The sequence below is a fragment of the Coloeus monedula genome (assembly GCF_965178545.1).
Source record: "Coloeus monedula genome assembly, chromosome: 5".
NCBI classification, from domain to species: Eukaryota; Metazoa; Chordata; class Aves; order Passeriformes; family Corvidae; genus Coloeus; species Coloeus monedula.
In genome coordinates, this window is record NC_138785.1 from 32120153 (window position 1) to 32142146 (window position 21994).

Sequence of the window (21994 nt, forward strand, 5' to 3'; positions counted from 1 at the left end):
TGGAATGGCTGTGTTTTCAATTTGATTTGTTGACATATCCTAAAAGGCTTTGGACTTCATTCATCTCTTTGTAAATCCACTATAGAACTAGATTTGAACCTTTTTGGCATTTGCACTGAATTCCTATTGCTACTTTGCTTAAAACAATGCAGGTCTCATCTCTAACCAAAGTTTCTCTACTGCTCCTCAGTAGAAAAAATTCTAAGCAGATATAGCACGGTTCTAATGATACTTGCAAATTATGTAGTATCTGTTATATTCTGTTATCATTTTCCATACACCAGCATGGTCCCATGCTATATCTCTGCTATATGCTCCTGAGATGTATATCTAGATAAGTGAAGGAATGTTTAAAATGAACTCATCACTGCTTTTATTACAGGTGTTAGCATGTGCATGTAGGCTGCACATTTTTCAAGCATGGAAGCATGTGTGTGTCTCCCTCCCCGGGAATCCTGAGCACTCCAGCATTCACATAGAACCTGTGATGGCCTGGCCTGCTCGGGGTACTCACCAGTCCTGGACTGAGGTGCAGGCCAGCCTCTAAATTGTACCTATATATCTACTTCTTAGCACTTCTTGTTGCTGTTTTTCCTTTTGCTAATACCTTATTCCCAAGACCATTCTAAAAAAAGCAGCTTTTTTTTAAAAGAAGTTTTTTCCTGCTTGTGACACTTGGTGATTCTTCTCCAAGAGTCCATGTCAGACTGTTGGTAGCCTGTAAGTAGTTCTGTTTCTTGTAAACTCTTCAGTAAAAAGTGGTGGGTTTCTGAGATGACATGCTTTTTGAGGCATTTTAGTTCCTGATTTTTGAAAACAAGGTTCAGCAGTTAATTGAATGGCAGCAAATGAAGGGTGACTTTACCCACTTCTTGCACCTTTGGAGAGATGAGGTGTTATTAGCAGTGTTTCTTTGCTGTGATCATGTGTGGGAGACAAACCCCTCAGTCAGTAACACCATCAGAATGAATGGGGCCGTGTGTGTAGGACGCTTTATAGCTACTTTAAGTCATTTCTGGAGTAGGTTTGGTGGCTGTATGAGGCAGCCTAAATGGAAGGACTGTCTCAGCTCTAATTACCAATGGAGAAAGACTTAGGATCAAGCCTTTGATCTGGTTGATTCTCTCAGATGTGTTTACCCTGTAGTATTGGACTGGAGTCTTAACTGAAACTGAGGTTTTGCTCAGAGGAAGCAGAAGTAGATTTATGGAGTGCTCTATGGCTGCTTTTTCTGAATGAAGTACTGGTCTAATGACTTATTTTCATGGACTTGATTTGTCTTCAAATCAGATTATTTAAGCTTTGTAGGAGTTTCATTTCAGATGTACAAAATGGATTTTGGTGGACATTGTCAGACTATGACATTACTCAGTACACAGATGAGTGGATGTGGTGTTTCAGAAAAAAACGACAGACATGGTCTTGGCTTTTCTGTGCTCAAAACAAAGCATTTCTATGCCTCTTTTCAAAAGTTTGTCTAAGTTGCTCTAAGTAACTGGAAGTGAATGCTTCCAACTAACACAAAATCTACATTTCATAATTTTTCTCCTGGCATGTATTGATGACTTGCTCCTCAAATCTTTTCTCATGAGCTAAGTCTGTAATGAGTAAATCTATTGTGAAGCTTAGTAAAACCATGGGATCACTGTGAGGACTATTCATGTTAGGGAGAGATAGCAAGATCATGGCTTTTTAGCCTTTTGATTTACCAAATAACTTTAAACCTTCATTCTTATTTTGGCTGGGAAAGCCCCTTTGTTGGCCAGACACAAAATTTCCATTTGTTTACATCAGGTTTTTTCTCACAGAGCAGATAACAGCAGTGATGGATTAAACATCTAAAAGGTCTCTGGCAGGATGGGAGCCTGCACCCAGCCTGGTGAGCACTGTACAAATAGCTTTGCTGTTACTCATGCAGCTTGCTAATAAAAACAGTGATCTGGGAGAGTCATGGACAGAGTTCTGCCTAATGGAGTCTCATTTAAGCTGTGGTTTGCTGCTTTTCTTTTGAACTTCTCAAAAGTCTTTCTTGAGTTACACTTGATAGGAATGATAAGGATACTACTGCAAGTTCCTCAGCAAATCTGTTACACACAGAGCGTTTTTCCATTGAGATGTGTGTATATTTACATGAAAGTTGGGTCTAAGATGGAGTCTCGTTTCCAGACCAGATGTACTTTGACTTGAAGACCTAAGATCATAAACTTTGATTTTTGGTGTATTGTAAACAACTGTGGCTTAGCCATCAGTAAAAAACAGCTGACACTGAAAAGAAATGAGGAAAGAAAGTCAGCAAATGTTTGTATAAATAGCTGAAAGTGGTGCTGGGGAGGATCCAGGCATTTGTATTTTGCTCTTAGCATGCACTCCGTACTGGCCATCACTCTACAAATGGCTGGGTCTTAGTGCTGTGGCAGATTATTTCACTGCTGCTAGTGCTGATATTTGTCAGTGCCTTCCATCTCCCTTCACTGAGTTTTGTAATGAAGGCTTAAAACTACAGCAGAGAAATAGGTCAGTGATTGCAAGGGTGTGTGTGTAGACCTTTGTCCTCTGTTTAAAGAAAAATGGGCTAACTGCACTAAGATGTGCTTCTTCCTTTATTTTGCCAGGTCTCATGATCAAGCATGGTAAGTCTTGTTAATACAAGATAAGGAAAAATAAGAAAATACTTGGTAAGGGATGTTTTGGAGCAGAATGATTATGTTCTCTCAGAATGTGTTAGAAAAATATCAAAATAGCAATGTAGTTGTATTTTATGTTCAAGAAATATTCTGACTTATACAGAGGCCAAACTGATGGACAGTATACTTAGGACATGTTTTACTGAGGGACTTCTCAGTATGTGTGCTTATGCTCTTTCACACAGTCAGTCTGTAGGCTTCAGCATGATTGCATTGGTTTAACTGAGGAAAATATTTTTTTGAATTCAATAAACCTGGCTAAATATACTTACATTAGATAATAACTATGTAAGTACACTATATGCTATCTAAAGCTTGAGCTAAGTGTTGAGTAATTCATACACCCTATTGTTGCAGCTGAAGATAGCCTGACACCCTCAAACCAAGAATTTTGACTGATCATTTATTTATAGTGATGTAAACGTATGTTTTTCCTTTATGACATAGTTTACCTCTCTAAAATATGTTATCTCCTGTTTTTTAACCCTTTAAGATAAGCAATGTCTTGCTTTCAGGCCAGGTCCTGAAAGGGATGTGCTTAAGGGAGGTTCTGTTGATTAAAATGATAACAGTGCACCAAAACAACCAATTCTGGGTTTTCAGGCAGCAAGTAGCAGCAAGACTGTGCCCCAGGGCCTCAGTTTAGAGAGCTCCTCTTAGTAGGCAAAGTGCTGATTGCTCCTATCTCATATGAACCTTTGAATTGGTTTCAATGAAAATCCACCAGATTTAGAAAACACTCTAACTTTTAAAGACTGATACTTAGTTACTTTATGATTTTCCTACTTGGGAAAAACTTCTTAGGACAATGGGAATTGTGCCCATTTTGAGAATGAGTGGTCTGTGGGAAAGTGGTCATTTTCTGTTTGGATTTTCTCCCTGTGTTTTTTCACAAAACATGCAAACACTCAGGTGAATTTAGTCACTTTGGTATGCAAAGAGCTGCCCGGTGGGTTTTGCAGCTCTTTCAGCAGAGCAGGTGTGTAACCACCACTGATGTAAGAGTTGGTTCAGTGCAGGTGGAGAGAGATCCTCAAGGCCAAGTGCTCATCAGAGCTAAAGACATGGCCCAAAGGGCACCTTGCCAAGCAAATGTGTTGTCTAGTTGTTTTAATTCCAATGTATTCGGAGCAGTCCTGTCTCCTGGAGAGTTAGAAGAACAGGAAACTGAAAGGAAATTGCTTGACTTGGGAAATACCCTTCTCATGACTAAGGAAAACCACCCAGTGTTCATTACTTTTCTGTGATGAAGTACTTTTAATTCATGTCAGTCTAGTCTGCTTTTCTGCCTCCTTGACATGTAATAGGAAAATAATCTGTTGCCCAAGAGATGAATCATGCTTTGTGTACAGTAAACTATTACAAATGTTCTTATATTATCAGAAGCATAAACATGTAAATAATGTCAAGCATCTGAGTAACTTCACTACTGCTAGTAAACTACCCAAGACTTAGTTACAAATATTTTTATCTGTCTAATTCAAATTCTTTTTTTTTCCTCTGGTGTGTCATGTGAGGTATAGGAAAACAATAAATCCTATCTCCATATCTTTTAGGAAACACTCTAGCAGAAACACTCAGTTCCTTTGTGATAATCACATAGCCATGGTCAATATTTGGTTTCAGCATGAAGTTTAGGGAGAACTCTGAACATAGCCATGCTCTAAAAGATTTTTGCCAGTTGTTAAATAGACTAAGTTTTTCTGTAAAATATGCTTTACAAAATCAAGATGTTTCTATAAAGTATGCTTCCATGGCTATCACTCAAAAGTAGGACACATTTTTTCCTACTTGGCTGGTAAATGTGGTCATCTTGATTTGTGTCTCTTTATAAAGGAGATAATTGTTACAGTCACTATCACTTATATTTAGCATGTCTGAAAGGAAGGGTACAAATTCAGAAAAAAAGAAATAATCATGCAGTTAAATTAATTATTTCTGTACTGTGCACTTCTTATGTGGCCTTGGCACAGCAAGCCATTTAAACCCCACTACCTTGGGCCCATCTGCTTGAAAGAAAGAAGAAAGAAAATAGAAAAGGCAGACAAAACCAATGAAGTAAAACACTTAAAATCTTCTCTGCCCTTGTTGGTTCTGCTATGTAGGCTATCTAGCAGGTAAAGAACTGATCATGTAGAATTCTAAGGAAGCACAGGACCTAGACAGTGCCTCTGGGCAAGGTTACAATGCCAACAAGAGGAGTTCATATATAGATTGTCTCTGTGTTTGCACTCCAGGGCACTTAAATGTGAAAAATGCCTGCTAACGAAGCACGCAGTACTCTAGGAAATTCAGCTCATGCAGAATAGAAGTTGTCAAGAAGGTGGTACAATATTACCATGGTTCCTGCTTCTTTGCCTTTCCTAACACGAATCAGATATGCACTGAAGTTTTCACTATAATAAAGATGCGAGAACTAAAAAGTAGTATCAGGTTGCTGCATCTGGCTTAGCTTTAGAAGTGGAAATGTAGTAACAGTAATGGGATAAACGAAAGGGCCACCCACTATAAAGTGTGGGTGACCAGTATAAGGAAAAAGCACCCCCCCCTTTAATGTGTATTTATTCCAAAGGCTGTTACAAAGAAATTGTTCTCAGTCTGATGTAGTGCCAAACATAGGGGATTAAACTTTTTAATGACTTTTTGTTGACCAACATCCAAGACATCTAGGAACAAAGCAGAGATTCTGTAACTCCACATAAAGAATATTATTTTCAGACAAGAAGAGAGTGCTTTAAAACATAATTTCAGAAGATAAGGTAAAGGTAGCAGGGAAGATGATAAATGCAAGTCTCAGTCGCAGAACCATTTATTTTGAGGGCAGAGAACAGATTTATAGCTAATTCCATGTTAAATGCCAGAATTCTAGGTAATTGCATGCTGACAATGACTAGAATAGGACAGTGTCCATTTTGGCTTGATTCAGAAATTGTGTAGGATCTTTCGTTCTTTCTTTCTTTCTTTCGTTCTTTCTTTCTTTCGTTCTTTCTTTCCCCTCTCTTTTTTCTTCCATTTCTATCAGATTAAGTTGGGCTTTTTTCCTACAAATTAGGTGTTTTCTGAAATCCTACTGTTCTGTCTCTTTTGTGTTGTGGTCCCTAGCACTGAAGGAAGTCTTGCTTGAAAATGCAAAGGGGCCCATAAGATCGAGAAGAGGGTGTAGTCAGAGTACAGTGTCTGGAATGAAAGATAGTCCCCCAGTGACTATTCCAGACTGAAACCAAGAGCAGTCTCCACTAACTCAGGGACTCCAGACATAAATGTAGTCTGAAGCCACCCTGTTCTTGCCTCTTGGACTACATGTGCTCACTCTCTCTTCTGAGAATTGGGGGTCTGGGTTTGTTTGAATTAATAGTGAAGTCATTACACTATGTAAATATGTTAGTCTTCATCTGGTTTTACTCACAAGCTATTCTTGCCTTGCTGTGCTGTTCCCGTTTTCTTGTTTGTGCAAAATTAACCAGGAGCATTTTAAAAGAAAAGGGGGGAAAAGGGTGAATAGTGTTGAAACCTTGATTGCTACGTTATTTACCACAGGCTGAAGTTTGGTAGGCAGTTCCAACTTAATCATATAATAAGAGTACAATGGCATTTTTAATGAAGCTTTTAGGGATCCTTTCTCTTTCTCATCTTTGCCCTTCTTTGAGTAAACTGTGATAATTTGCCTTAATAGCCTAGTATTGTAAGTTTTCATTTTGCTCTTACTGAGGAGTCAGCTGAGCAGCAATATGAGTGTAAGCACTTCAGGGAGGATGCCTGTGCCCTCAGGGGGCTGTGACCAAGCATTTTCCCAGGACAGCTGATTATTTGCAGGTAGTCCCATTGCATAAGCACTGCTGGCTCCTCATCCAAGCACGACTGCTCCTAGAATGAGTCAGAATGAGGAGCTGCACTCTCATATTGTAATTCTTCCTGTTGCTGTGAAAAGGAAAGCCCCAAGCTGCATTACTGACTTGTCCTGTTTCTCAGTCTCACTCATGCAGATCAATTGTAAAAACTGAAGAAATATTAACTTTTTTTGTTTTTTTTAATTTTTCCTTAAAACTCGTGGACTTCTGTGGCAATGCCTCTGAATCACCTGTGGTACAAGAGACTGGAAAGTGGGAGGTGGCGCACGTGCCCCAAAGTTGTTTGTTTGTTCTGACATTAAAGCTGGACTGATGGATTTTTGATGTCTGATTTCATTCTCTGTAGCTGCTTTGGCATTCTCAGTTCCCCTCGCAGTGGAGCAGTCACAGCCATCACATTTGCAGAGGGCTCACATAAAACAGGAAAAGAGGGAAGGTGTTTGGAATATCAGATGACAATGGTGGTTTCTGATGCATAGAGAAAGAATTGGGGATTGAAAGAGGCATATGAGCCAGGTGTTCTCACATAAATGACCATAAGGGAAGGAGACAATAATACTGACATTCGGTAATGATGTTAGGTTGTGGTCAGCAGTCTTCTGCTGAGGTGGAGACTGCAGTTCATCCTTCTCAGACATATGGCATCTGGCTGTCTCTCCAGCTGCCACAAAATCATGTTTGCAGGGCTGTCCTTTTAAATATGAGAACCAGAGAAAGTGCATTTTGAAAAATGGTGTCTTAAATGCTTTGTATTCTGCAATGCAAAATGTATTCTGTAAGGAATACCAAAAAGTCATTTCCAGGGTGAGGATTGCAGATGCTGAACAAATGTTTATAACCTGAAAACACTCTCCAGGCCGTGTAGCAGACAAAGAAGAGTTTCTGCACTGACTTCAGTAAGACAGGTTTTCCCCCTTGTTTTTCTAGATTTTATGAATGTTTGAAAGCAAAGGCAGTTTACTCGCTTAGCAGGAATACTAGAGAAGGTAAAGCTATCATCTCATTTTTCTTGCTTTGTATATATGCTTACAGAGATGGCTCCAAATTAAAGCTCCACCTTGAAAGTGTCCCATGATTTGTGGATGTTCAGACCCAGGTGTTAAACAGTAACTTGCTGCCAGTTCCCAGCAGTGTTATTCTACACCCAACCACATCATCTGTTTATTTCCCTTTGGTTTAGTGCCTGGTACTTCAGGAGCCATAGGGTCTGCTAGCTGTTTTCATCTGGGTAGTATTCTTAGTATTCCAACTGCTCATCCATCGCAGTAAACATATTTACCAAAAAGCCAGAAGAGTCTCATGCTGAAATGGATGATAAATAGCCAATTAGAGACAAAACTAAAAAGCAAAACCATCAGAAAAGGGGTGGGGAAAAGGCAGAGATAAAAGAGCAAGAACAGTCTGTTGAAAAGACTGGACATAGAACAAAGCACATGTTAACAAACCTTCATTTTTTGAGCAGCCTTTGGTGGTGCATTTGAAAATGACGTAAAATCAAGACCTGGAGGTTTCCTGTCACACTGATTTAGTACTACACTGTTGACTTCAAAGATTACCTAACATTGTTTTGATGCTATGTTGTGATGCTGCTGCTGGTAGTTCACCAGACAATATGAATCATACACATTGTGAGACAGTCTGTAACATTTGGGGTCAAACTGACTGTTCCCCAAATTTTTGTACCTTCTTTAGCCATGTCTTCTGTAAGGTCCCAGTTCTACAGAGCAGGAAGCTGCCTTCAAAATCAAGTAGAGTAGGTGGCTCATTATTTAGCTGATGCACTTGTAGTCTTTCAGATTACCTTCGTCTATATGTTCTTCTGAAGCCAAGGCCAGCTTTAAACAGACACTACGCCCTCCCAGTAGGACACAAAATGTAGGTAGTTCTGTAACAGGTGTAGAATTATGAACTGGAGAATAACAGGTTGGAATGATCTAGATAGTCTAGACCTAAAATGCTTGTTGAAATCCATGATGTGGGCTGGGAGATCCATAGGGTAACAGTGTGACTGAGATCTCATTCAGGAAAAATCTTTGGAGGTTATTTTTCTGTCTGCACTGGGAGAGTCACCGCTCACACTGACTAGTGCTGTGTGAAATAGGGCAACACAGCTCCCCTGTTCATCTGGAGGTGTTTGACTCTGTCTCCACCAGACACAGCTACACACTCCCCCTAAGCACAGCTCCCTGCACAACTGTCTAGGGCTTGCAGAACAGGATGTTGTTTTCCATGGCATTATTGTTTGGACAAGGAAAACTTATGAGACTGCCCCTGTGAGTTCTGCCTGTTGGTTCAGAGGGACCTCAGTGAGGTTTGTTTTCTGGTTAAGATCGGAGTTTTCTTTGGCTCTAGGAAATCATGAGGGCTGAACTACTGCATGCTGTAGAAATGTTCTTCCCCTGGTGGTCTAGCAGTGGATTGAGAATTCCTTTGAAACATGAATATTTATTGTTTAATAATGCAGGCTTCTGGGACCATTATCCACACAGTTTGAAGGAAGGATCTTTGGAAGCTGCAGTACATGTATCCATGATGTAGCACTCTGTGAATCAGACCTCATGTTAGAGCAGAGTTGTTTTAAATTGAAGAGTTAAAAATAAATTATCTCCAGAAGAAAGTGCCTATGATTAGAGGCTGAAGATGGTGCTTTTCTCTTTAGGTCCAGCAGAGAAATGGGTCAGAGATATATTATTTTAATGAGAAGGAGGTTTGGTGAGAAAAATTGAATCATTAAACTTGCTATGGCAACCGAAAGAAGTAAATCTGTTTCATTGCAACTACTGTAAGTTTTTTCTTTCAGGAACGGTCTGTGCCACAGCAGTCACTGAGAATTGAGTTTCTGGTTTCTCAGTCTGAGACAGGATCCATGTCTGGAGCTGTCTGAGAGCACAGCATGATTTCCTCTGTGGGATAAATTAACCATGGCTTTGTGCTTGCACACAGTGAGATCCCTCACTATCATCTATGCCTATGTTGAGCTAAGAATAGAAAAAAGCAACATCAGCAGTGCTGTGGGAAAACTACATAGCTCCAGATGACTGCTGATAAACTCTTTTGTTGTTTGGGATTAACAATAAAATAGTAGTAAATAATGGTCAGTTCTCATCCACCTCTTAACCTACACATCTGCTTAGCAGCTAGGAGAAAGTTAGGCTGAAGTCTGTCAGAGGTGGATTTTTCTGGATACACCTGAGAAGCCATCAGTAAGTAGTTTAATTGCCTTGCAGGGAAAAAAAAGACAACCCACAAGGAGCAGGGAGTTTGCTTTGTTAGTTGGTTACTAAAATGATTTGAATTCCCCTCTTACTCCCTCCATTCTGCTTTATCACATTCATGTGGTTCAGAATAAAGAACTCTTATTTGCATTGTTACTAAGGTTTGTATCCTGTGAAATCATGTTAGGATTTCTCTCAGACTTCATAGAGAGGATCTTCACTCTGTCTCCAAAGAGGCGAGTGGGACAAATCCCACATGTGATGTATTCATTTAGCTCTATAGGCCACATGTTGCATACAACTGTCCCACCAATGCTGGTCTGTTAAAAGCCAAAACAAATCTGAGATCCCAACTCAGAATCAGGCCCAACTGGGGAGCCAAACAATGACTTGCATTCTTTGTAGTTAGTCTTGACAGCAGGCTATTTGGTTAAAGCATATGTTTGCATTTCCTAATTTATTGGCATGCTTTTAATTTGGATTACTAATTCTTCAGAGAAAGAGAAAAGAAAAAGAAAACATGGCACCCCTGTGGCTATTTCATATGTTTGCTCCATGGGGATCAAGTCCTTGCTCTGAAAGATAGTTCTGTCCTGTCCAAGGCAGGATGGGAAGGAGAGACTCTCACCATGATTGAGCCAGTTAGTTGCTTCATTGTGCCTGATGGCTTTGGAATATTAAGCAATATGCCTAAGACTAAAGGGCAAACAAGCTCTTTTGTTCATCTCTCAAGTGGAGGTTGGAAACTCTGTCCTCTTGCCTATAGTTCAGGACAGTTTTGATCATCTAGCCGGCATACTGGCTGCAGAGAGGCCAGCTTCCATGTCCTTCACAGTCATTATTTTAAAATTTACAGAAATATGATTAATTGAAATAGAGAAAATAACCTTTTTTCCTTAAGTAACAAGTGAGTAGTAGAGTGAGTTGCAGTACCAATTCATTTGTGGTAAGCTGTCTCATGGACACTGTGTGAATATAAAAGATTGTGTAGATGTGATGTAGAAGAGATTTTGGCAGCAGCAGAAGACATATCTGTAGTATGTGGTAGCATAGCCACCATAGTGGCATGGGTACTTGCACAGGATATGAATAAATAGGGATAGTATGTACAAGACCGAGTAAGAGCCTAAATTTGTTTTCTAACATATGGGGTACCTGGGAAGCAAGGCCATTCCTGGGATAATGTACGTGTCCATTTCCTTGTCTCACCTTTGCAATATAGCTACTGCCTCTTGGCCAAGTGAGAGAGGATGACAAAGGGCTGACCTGGTAGCTCTGGAGAGCTCTCACTTTCTGGCTGTACAACTGGTCGAGGATTTTCTCCTCTTCTTCAGTTCAGTCCCCACTATCATCAGGGAATGATTGTGTGGACCAAATCTGGCAGAGTGTCCAGTACGGTAAGTGCAGTGATACTGTCATTTCTGTGACGCATGAGACTTCATCTGTCTTACTGAGTGCTGCTTGGCATCTGCAGTGAAAGGCTAATGGACAACTTCCATGCTGTTTCTTCTGCTGGGAGTGGTAGTAGCCATGGTTTTCTGCCAGGACTGACTCTGCACTTGGACTTTATGACGTGTTTAAAAAAAGTTAACTGCTTCTGGGGGAATCACTACTGATATCTGTTCCATCAGAACACATATTTAGGCACAGCTCCTCTCAGCGTTGAAGGTGGGTGTGAAGCCAGTGGTGTCTAGTACTGCTTGTGCTGGATAAGTGATGACACAGCCTAGGTAAATTTCACTGACATAGTTAGCTAGTATGGTGGGGAGTACTTCAGCATAAAAACAAATGAGACCTCATAATACGAACAAATGAGAGCCTGGTGACCAAGACCTGGCTGGGAATATTGTCTTCAACTATTTGCTGGAAGCCATGCTGAAATTCAAGACCTTATCTCCCAAAGCTCAGTAAAGTATATTTGCCATCAGTCTCCCCACCCTTCAGCACATTACAGCATCTGTCTTACTCTTCCCCTGGAGTGTTTCTCCATTACTTTTTATAGTGCCAGACAGAGAGACTCAAACTGTTTGACTTCTTAGCACAGCAGTCTCACCACTTAGTATTGCTACAGCTTGCAGTGAAACTCTGTGGTGCCTATAAAATACGTGTGATAGCAAATGACTCCAGAAAAAATATCAAGAAAATGTCATTGCACCGAGAAGAGGGGCTAAAAGGTCCTCTGTCAAAAGGGGAAGACAAAGGTGAACACAAATCTCACTGCTCCACGGTTCTCAAATCATGGGAACGACATTACCCACTTAGTCACAAAATCTAGACAGTCAGTTCCTTACTCAGCCTTCCTGGGAAGTCAATAAAAATAGGAAGATCTTCAGTAGCCTGGAAGGACTTGTTCAACTATAAAAATCCCCAACTTTTCTCCTCTATTGTCTGCATAATTTCCCTTGAGTACTTCTATCATGCACTCATGGAATTTTGAATATAAGTTCAGGAAGGGAAGGAATATTCTCTCTCTTCAAGAGAAAAGTTCAACATTTCTGTGTTGTTGTGACTTTACTGGTAAAGGTCAGTCGTGGTGGACTGATGCAGGTGACATTTTGGCACAGCACAAGCAACACCCATTTCAATACCTAGCCTGAATCCTCCAACATTGCAAAAATCCCTTTGCTGTAAATTTTTGGACAAGCAATCAACAGTGTCTTTTATACAAGGATACAAAAATAATTGGAATGGCTGAGGAAAAAACATGTCAGTAAACAATGCTCCTAATCAGACAACACATTCTGAAAATGTGACTCATTATCACAGGCAAATCTAGTTTATGTCATGCTACGGGTGAGTTGATTGCCTGTAACTGGGATAAAAAAATAAGATTGTTTAAATGCAGCTTCAGGGAGTGCTACATATTTTATCTCAGTTTCATCTGGTTTCCCATGATATCAAAGCTGTGTTTAGTGGATAGAGATTTACAACCAGAAAATGGTACGTATAGCTGAAGAATGTGAAGGGATGATGTGCCTTATAGAATTAGTTATCATTGCTGGGGAAGTAGAGCTGGTTTACAGCTTGCTTCTTCCCTCTGCATCTGGGACTGATCTGTGTCTTTGTGTTGTATATAGGAAATGTTCTCCACAATTCTCTGAACGTAAAGACTCTTTACCAGGCACTGTGGTGTAGGAGATTTTGAAAACCTTGACTTATGCATAGACAATAGTTAACACGCACATTTTTACAAGTGTGTTTTCTTTACCCTGTATTTTAAGAAAGAAATATGCCTAGATTGACTCCACTGACAACAAAGGAATAATTATGGATGCATTTCCCTCCTGCTAGCAAAGGCTATGTACACAATATATTATTTTGTTTTATTTTTCTCTTTTAATAATAAATGCTACTCAGCAATAGAAATTACTTTCCTGAGAGCAAGAATTATTCCAATGAATGTCTAGTGACTAGGAAACAGACACAAGGCTATATAGGCATTTTTGTTTCAAGGTCCCTGTGATTGATAGCCAGGCTATAAATGCGTGGTGGTTTTGGCAGATTGAAACAGTTGATGGCATCAGGCATTTGCAAGATGGTTTTATATAAGACTGGTTCACTGGACTTGCTAGGTGTTGTCTGAGCTACATGTAACAGAATTTTTTTTTATGTGCTGCATTCATTTGCCTAAGGTAGGTTAGTTTTAGCTTATTGTAATTCAAAAGTATTATTTTTATTTAGGAATGGGCTCTAGATTAGGAAGAAAGGCTGGGTTGTGTTGATTTCCCTAGCAGTTTTTGAAGTTGTCTTTTATTACTCTTACCATTCTCAAGGACAGAGCTTAGAACTGACAATTAGATGCATATCTTGAAATATCTTTTCCATGTCACTCAGCTTAAAAGCCAAAAGTAAAGCAATCACTAGATAGGGTATCTGAGAGCATTCATTAGCACCATTCAGGATCAGGGAACTCTTTTTTTTTGAAAAGCTATTTGAGGAACCAAAATAAAACTGCAAGTAGGCTTCTTGCTGACAAGTTGCAGGTGTATACCACATGCCCATATTGGAAAAAAGATGTGGTTATGAAGGTCTTGATGACAGACAAGGGTCTAAAATGCCTTCATCTCCAGGTTTTAGCCAGTCCATCTGTTTTTTATTTGCATTTTCTCCAGCTAGCAGAGTTAATATTATCTAAACCCAGTATAACCATGCACAAGTCTATATAAAATCACTTTTTTTTGCATTGTAAGATCCTTAGGTTAGTAAGGTATCATTTAAATCAGGGATGTCTTACTTTTACGGTAACTGTATAATAAATTTTAAGTCAGTTTTATTTATTTATTTGTGGAAAAATGAGGGAAAGGAGTGATGAGATTGAGGGAAAAGCACTTTAGCTCTGCTTTGCAAGAATAAGTAGAATCGCTTATGCCTTAAGAGTACGAAAAAGGTGAGTGTTTGCATTTTTCTGTTATTAGTACTCCTAGCTTACAAGATCTGTCCTTCTTTGATGTTCATCCTCTTGAGGAAATGTTCGTTCTTAAGGCTAAAAGACTTCCACATCCTTCAGATTACTCCAAACAGCTGCACCCTGGAAAAATTCTCAAAGCCACATATTCAGAGGGCAGAAGTAATGAGACAACAGCACTTGGGAAATATCCAGCCAGCACTTCTGGTACTGTGAAGTAAATTTTGACAAAGAAAACAGCTCATGAAGTAACAAGAAAAACAGCTTAGTTTCCCCTCCGACTACTGACATTAGAGAAATTTGTTTGGTTTATTAGAAGACCTCTTGTTTCTTATGTGATTCTCAACAGAATGGTATGAAGATAGATAAACAAGAGTTTCTCCATATAAAGGAACAATTTTCAAAGTGAATTGTCAAAGGCCTCGCAGTTTTTCTTTTCTGAGAGCAATATAAGTCTTGATTTAAAATACGATTACAGAAAAGTAATCATTCTACACTGCAATGATGATGTTGACCTTTTTGTTTGGGGTGAACAATTTATTGAAAAATCATTTTGAAAAGCAGTAGTTTTATTTCTTTGAAATACTGGAGAAAATTAATTGAGGAAGTGTACACATAATTTTCCAGGAAGACCACAGAATTTATTGTCATCTATTTTACCTCAACAAATTCCCCAAGTATAATTTTGAGGAATGGGGAAAAAAAAATCTGTAATTAATTTAATAGGCAGTAAAATTAGATTCAGAAAGATAGCATAGTTGTAGCTGTGTGGGAGTCAGCAGAAAGCATCCTGGAATGTGGCAGTTATGTGTTATTATGTCTCCTTCAAGCAGCTTGTCTTTTCCTTTTGTAGGAACAAACTTTATCGGAGAATGCAGTGCTTTTGCATCCTTTTTTAAAAAGGCTGTTTTCCTGTGAGTTAATGCTGGCTCTGATGAATATAGAAGAATTGTATACCCATGTATCTGCTTGCAGGGAATTATATGTGCAAGATATTTTGTGCTCTATAATATATTCCATGCTGCATACCATAGGGTGTTGTTTAGCAGGTGGCAAGTTTAAGGAGTATTCTAAGACAGTAAGTGAACTAAAGATTATCAAAGTGAAATGGTGACCAGTGATATTTGTTCACTTCCAAGGAGTCCCACTGGTGTGGGCCAGGGACAAGTGGTGCAGTTACAAAGACATTTGAATGACTGCAATGCAGATAGTCACTGTGACGACACTAAGCTTATTATCAACCAGTGTGTTTGACAGCTGTCAAAGGAAAAATGTCTCCTTGGAGTTTCAAATGAAATGTTACCTATTGGAGGGTGTGTTTCAGTATTTTTACGGCTTTCATGACCCTGTTGATTCTTCATTGTGGAGTTTTAAGCTCTTGTCTATGAATCCGATCCCTGAATCCACAAAAATATGAGATCTCTTGTGCCCACATACATTTGAGATAAGGAAAGATTAAATTATGAGTGAGCAGGTTGTATCTCTCTTATTCTTTAAGCAATGGCCAGAAGTTGTGTGAGCTTAAAAATTGCTCTGTGGCTGCAGTGGAGCATCCTTAGGTGCATCTCCTAGCCCCATGAATTGTTACCTCAGGTATCGTTTTATTTTGGAGGTTTTGGTGATAGTTTGTTTTCTTGGTTTTTTTGTTTGCTTGTTTTGTTGGGTGTTTTTAATGGGCTGCATCCATTCCTTGTACAAAAGAGTGCCTCACTGTAAACCTTTCTGTTCCCCACCAGGCCTATCCTTGTACTAACGACAAGGAATGTGAGGTTGGGCGGTACTGCCACAGCCCTCACCAAGCCACGTCTGCGTGCATGATGTGCCGGAGAAAGAAGAAGCGCTGCCACCGGGATGGGATGTGCTGTCCCGGGAACCGCTGCAACAACGGTATGGCTGCCAGCTCTGGGCTTTTCTGCAGAAAATCAGCCTTTTGACATCATCTGTTTCTGTGTGTGTGCCCAGCAAGTGTTTTTTCCTGGGTGATGGCACTTCTATTTCTAAACCAAGAAAATTTAATCGTCTACTTCATGCCAATCTGCCTAATTTTCTTGAATAGTATTTCTATGTTTAGGGGTCAGGTACTACCAGTCTTTTTTTATATTTTGTGGTGGGAAAACACAAAAATACTGCTGCTGCTGCCTAAAATTACAGCTCTATATTCAATGTGGTTTGATTCACTGGAAGACTGCACAGAAGTCATATTTTAAGGAAGCAAAGGAGACTTCATGAATCCTGAATCTACTCTGGCTGGGGAGGGTTATAACTATACTGTTTGCATTCCCATACTTTCCTCTGGAGGCTGGAGAGGCGTGTCTGTAAGGAGGTCTCCAGGGGCTCAGACCAGAAAGCCAGAGTGATAGAGAGAGCATCTGACAGTGAGTGAAGCAGAGCTGTTGTGAAGCTAAGTGCCAGGAACCAGAAGTGAACGTGTGATTGGAGCTGAGTGTCACTGAGGTCAAACCCCAGTGCTTTCATCATCCTGACCTGGTCAGTGCATGTCTCTCAGCTGCTTTTCCTCTTATGCAGATCTTTGAGTGACTGTCTTTTCCTTGCAGGTATTTGCATTCCAGTAACTGAAAGCATCCTTACTCCTCACATCCCTGCTCTAGAAGGGCCACGCAACAAGAAGAATGGTCATTATGCAAGCAAGGATTTGGGATGGCACAACCTGGGGAGGCCCCGATCCAAGCTGTCACACATAAAAGGTAAGATCACACTTGGGCTGGACTGCTCTGTTCCTTCATGTCATGAATCATATTATTGCTGTTCAGATACAGTGGTGGAAACCAGAAATAGGCAGTAATTTCACAGGGAGTGAATGTCTATTGTGAGAATTCACAGCATGACTCAGAAAGTGATGTAATGTCAACCGACATTCCTGTGATTGAAACAGCATCTGCTTTCTTCTCTGTATCAGATGTGGACTGACAATCATGTTATCAGTTGTGCAAGACTGAAGACATCCTCCTCTTGTAATAGCCATGTAATTGAACACTTGTAATTGTGCTTACAATCCTGTAGCAGAATTTCTCCTTACTAAGTCTTGTGTTTACATCCTTCAAATAGCCACAGGTGGAAATATCACCTCTCCTTTTTCTGAGTTTCATTTGCATAAGTCTGCACTGAATCTGTACTTTCATGTTTTCCCGTGAGATAAAATAATTTGGTTACTCTTTTTAGGACATGAAGGAGATCCCTGCCTGCGGTCATCAGACTGTATTGAGGGACACTGCTGTGCTCGCCATTTCTGGACCAAAATTTGCAAGCCTGTGTTGCATCAGGGGGAGGTGTGCACCAAACAGCGCAAGAAAGGGTCCCATGGACTGGAGATTTTCCAACGATGTGACTGTGCCAAGGGTTTGTCTTGCAAAGTATGGAAAGATGCAACCTCCTCTTCTAAATCAAGACTTCATGTGTGCCAGAAAATCTGAACGAGGATTGGGAAATAGTAAAAGTGACTGTGGCTTTATGTGTTTAATGCATTATGGCATGGTGGAAAAAGGGGACTGCAAATGAAAGTGGAATGGCTAAAGTAACAGTTAGAGTAGGAGTAGAAGTCACACCAAATGCATTTCTTTTTGAGCTGGTGGTAAACACAAGTGTAGCTGGGGTTCACCTACCGCCCAGTTCTCCTGTAAATAATTCTACAGTTCGTGGGAAATGCTAGTATGCAAGCAAGTAGAGTGGAAATGAATGTCACCTTACCTTGCTGTGTTGTCCCATGATGTTTCAGGGGTTCAGTGTTAGGGCTACAGTGGGTCTCCAGCGTGGTAAGGATTTGCCACAGAAATTGTATACATTGTACTCCTATAGGAAGCAGTGCATGCCCGGAAGACTCATCTGTCAACACATTATTGGCCACATTGCAGGTGTAAGAAATGAAATAAAGTTACTGTGAATGTCCACACGCCCTTGTTATTCAGGGCTGACACTTCAGCAAAGAAAGCACTCCTGCAGGACAAGAGTGCTATGTTTTGCAGGCCCTTATGAAGAAGGTGAAAACTGGCTATCTCAAAATTTCAAAAGAGCAGCAGTTTATCTAAGAGGAGGCATTTAAAGAGGTTTTGTTTCCTATACATGGGTAAATTGAAATGCTTTATGTAGTTCAATGTCATAGTAAGGCACTTAAACACTTGTATTTGCCTCGTTTACTGCTAATATACATTGGGTAGAACAGATGAAGCAAGTATGTGTGCATGCTGAATCCAGAATTATATACAGGCAGTTCCTCGTTAGTCCTAAATATACTCTCCTTGCCTAAGCGTTCTTACATTATAGACATTTCCAAAAGAAATAGCAGAGTGTTGAAGTGCTTAATATGAAAAGCTTTGAAGTTGCTTCTCTGTTGCTGTAATAATAGAGGATACAGACATTTGTTGAGGTGTTTCGAGCATACTGCTACAAGCTCAAATTTTTACATTTTATGGGACTCTGCAGCAGTATAATGGATTTGTTCTCAAGACAGCAAAGAAAAAGGAGTTGGATCTTGTGAGCACCTCGTCTCCTGCAGAAGAGGATGTAAGAAGATGGTATGATCACAAATGACTTGTTAAACATCATGTGATGTCACAGCATACCAGCCTCCAGCACATATTTGGCCTAAAATTGAAGTCCTCTCACTCTGGAGTGTTCTGCCAGCAATGATGGAAATACACAGACTGTGGAAACAGCTGCCAACCCTTCATTGTTTGTGTCCTGGTTAAAAAAAGGACAATCTCTGTCCCCTGACTTGTCTCCCAGGTCTTTTCAAACTTTTAAAATTTTACTTGTTTGCAAATATTCTTTTGTATAAACTTTGGTAAAGAGACTGATATTACTTTAAAGAAGTCTGATTCTATAACTGACCTACTGCTAAGTTGTAATTACCCATTTATAATTACCCATTTTCATGTTCTGTAATACAAGAGACTTTTCTGTTTATTCAGTTCTGAACAACATGGGCAGACCAGTATGTAGTTTAACTCTGAAGACCATGTCACCATTACCTGACACCTTTTTCCACCAATGGGGTGCTTTAAAGCTTTAGCTTAGCTACACCACTTGACTCAGCCTTCCTAATTAGAGCACAGAGCTCAGCTACATTGCCCTTATGTTTTGCAAAAGTCTGAAGAGATAGAGTATTTCACACACCTCTTTCCCTACTGGAGTTAGTTTTTATTGACCTAGAGGGACTGCTCAGAGACAGGAGCTTCTGTTTTATAATAGTCTGAGTCAGAGTTCTATCTTGGAGTCCTATCATCACAACTCTGCTTACTCCAGTGTTTTCCAAAGTCACTGGAACAGGAATAAGGCTCAGAAATTTCAAGATACTAAAAAAGTCCAGGAACCAATTTTGCAAGTTTTATTTACACTGATACAGCACATGCTCAGCAGAGGAACTCAAGTGGTCTCATTGTCACTACATATAAAAGAAATTGATACCCAGCATGAGGAGGGGGGTTGCAGAAATGGGGTCTCAGCAATTTTTAGCTCTTCTTATCACTGGCCTACCCACCATCTTGCTCTTGCAAAACACAGTTACTTGGGATAATTTATTTACAGGAAATGTTTAATGAGATGTATTTTCTTATAGAGATATTTCTTACACAAAGCTTTGTAGCAAAATATATTTGCAGCCTGTTGACTTTAATGTAGAAAAATGTATAATAAGATTAAATATATTAAATTTCCTTTCACATTTCTCCCCAAATATTTTATCCATATTCTTTTCCTTACCTGCTGCTTAAGAAGAATAGGGTTTTTTTTCCAGAAAGCCATGCAAATCAATTGAAAAAAAGTTGTGTATCTTAGCTATGCAAGTAAATACATCTGATTCTACTTGTGTCTCTTTGTAGGCTGACTTTTGGTAAAAAACATGAAGGTCATCTTAAAATCCCCATACATCATTTCTAAAAGCTGCTTTAATTGACAACTACCTGTATGCTTCTCTTGGGTCAGTTTACACCTAAACACTCAAGAATATATTTTGAAAATAATGCACCTGATTGTGTAATGTAAGATCAGCCAGGTTAAATAGGAAAGGTGTCCAGACACAGTTCCTGGGCAGTGATACATACCAGAGGGACATAGCAGATGGATAAGGGTGGTATTCAAATTACATAGCGTTTTGTGAGAGGCTACAGCATGCAAATACACTCCTGCAAAATCTATAACTAGCAATTCTGAAATGGCAAGTTACAGCATTCAGCTCTAATACCATGAAACAATCCATGAGACACAACTGAGAATACTGTTAATAAAACCAGCCAAGTTTTGATCCCAGGAAAACTCCTGCAGAGCACAATAAATATTGCAAAATTATGGCTGTGGTTATTGAGCAATGGTCTTGATATCCCTGTTACTTGTTTCTGGTAACCCTTTGCTCCAACAGATGTACATTTGGAGGACGGAATGGTCTCCAAGTCACACGAGTGATGGTATAAAATGAAAAGGTTTAGCTACTGTCATTTGCAATATTTGGTTGGTGGGCCTTTGAAAATTCCAACACTTTTAACATCAACATAATAAAGTTGTGAGCATTTTGAGAGCCCAATGACTTCAACAGAGGCTGCCAAAGCCTTCGGAGATTTAATCTGGGAACAAAAACAATAGGCACAGGCAGTTCCTTGCACACCACAAATACTGAGCCACATAGCTGAACCGAGTAGCATGCAAGCAGTTTCGTAAGACTGAACTTTGGTTGTTTAGAAGCCAGTCAGTCAATGTTTTGTGGAAATATACATCAGTTTGAGAATAAAAGAACAGCTAAATCTGGGGATAATTGCTCTCACTCACTGTGTCACTCATCACGGGAATTAAGAATGACTTTGGTTCAGCAACATTTCAGAAATCTGCTGTCATGACACAAGTACACAAGATGTTATTGCTGAACAATTCAAATAATTTTCCTATTAGCCTAGAATAGCCTCAGCAGTGCAACAGCTCTTTGGAAATACTTACTAACTTTCCTAAAACTAATGGATTTTTACTCTATAACAACTTATATTTGATTTACAGTATAAATGTGGGTGTATATCTATTACTGTATTATTTGCTTAGTCTCACATTGTTTGCAACCTATAGTATTTATGATTTTAAACATTTTTTAATGAAAACAATTAAAATAGATTTATCTGCTTACTTCTATAACATTTCAGCAACATACATCCAGCACTTGACACCTAAGCCAAAATTCACCAGAATTTAAGCCATTTTTTGCATATTCTGACTTTCCAGCTCATTGTCTAAGCAACAGCAAAAAAGCCCTCACCAAACACCATCTTAGGCAGAGGCTGAGAAGAGACATTTCTAAACTATTCCTTGTCACCAGCCTTCTCTGCTTTCACTTTAGAGCTCTGCATCATCACCCCCACTAGCAAAAGTAAGAGCTATCAAAATTTGTATTTTTCACCCCTTCCAGTTTCCTTTCCTTCTAGGAAAGCCATTTAAGAAAGAGATCCTGAAGGCCAAAACCAGTGGAAACTCACATAAAAGAGGCTGTAAGATCAGGCTTTTAGGAGCTTTGAGATCTATCCTCTAATTTTCAAAGACTTAAGAGAATTATGTAATATTGAGACCACATTTACAAAAAATAAAGAAACCTTGTTCTTTGCATTGTCAGTCGTGTTCTGAAAATAGCTGCCCACAGTGGGGGAGAAAAAACAAACTCTTCCTCCTCATCCAGGCAGCCTTACCTGTAGTCCCTGACAAAGGGAAAGCTGTTGTTTTGGATTTCTTTTGCTCTGGGCACAGTGCACACAAAGGCATCATTAATTTTGTTTTTAAATCACACTAGTAATAAAGTTATGGTTTCTTACCTTGATTACCAGTCTGAGGTATGGTCTCTCTCCTTTGCTGCATGAG

The 21994-nt window shown here is 39.6% G+C and overlaps 1 protein-coding gene across 1 annotated transcript in view; it reads left to right on the forward strand.

The window, feature by feature from the left end:
• The window catches only part of DKK2 (dickkopf WNT signaling pathway inhibitor 2), a gene marked incomplete at both ends in the record, with an annotated part of 36044 nt that extends 18461 nt beyond the window's left edge, over window positions 1-17583 (forward strand). The window contains 3 exons of the mRNA XM_082282440.1: window positions 15889-16039; window positions 16708-16857; window positions 17333-17583. Of these exons, the coding sequence (XP_082138566.1) occupies window positions 15889-16039; window positions 16708-16857; window positions 17333-17583 (552 nt within the window). The remainder of the gene's footprint in view (window positions 1-15888; window positions 16040-16707; window positions 16858-17332) is intronic.
• Between the last annotated feature and the right edge of the window lie 4411 nt (window positions 17584-21994).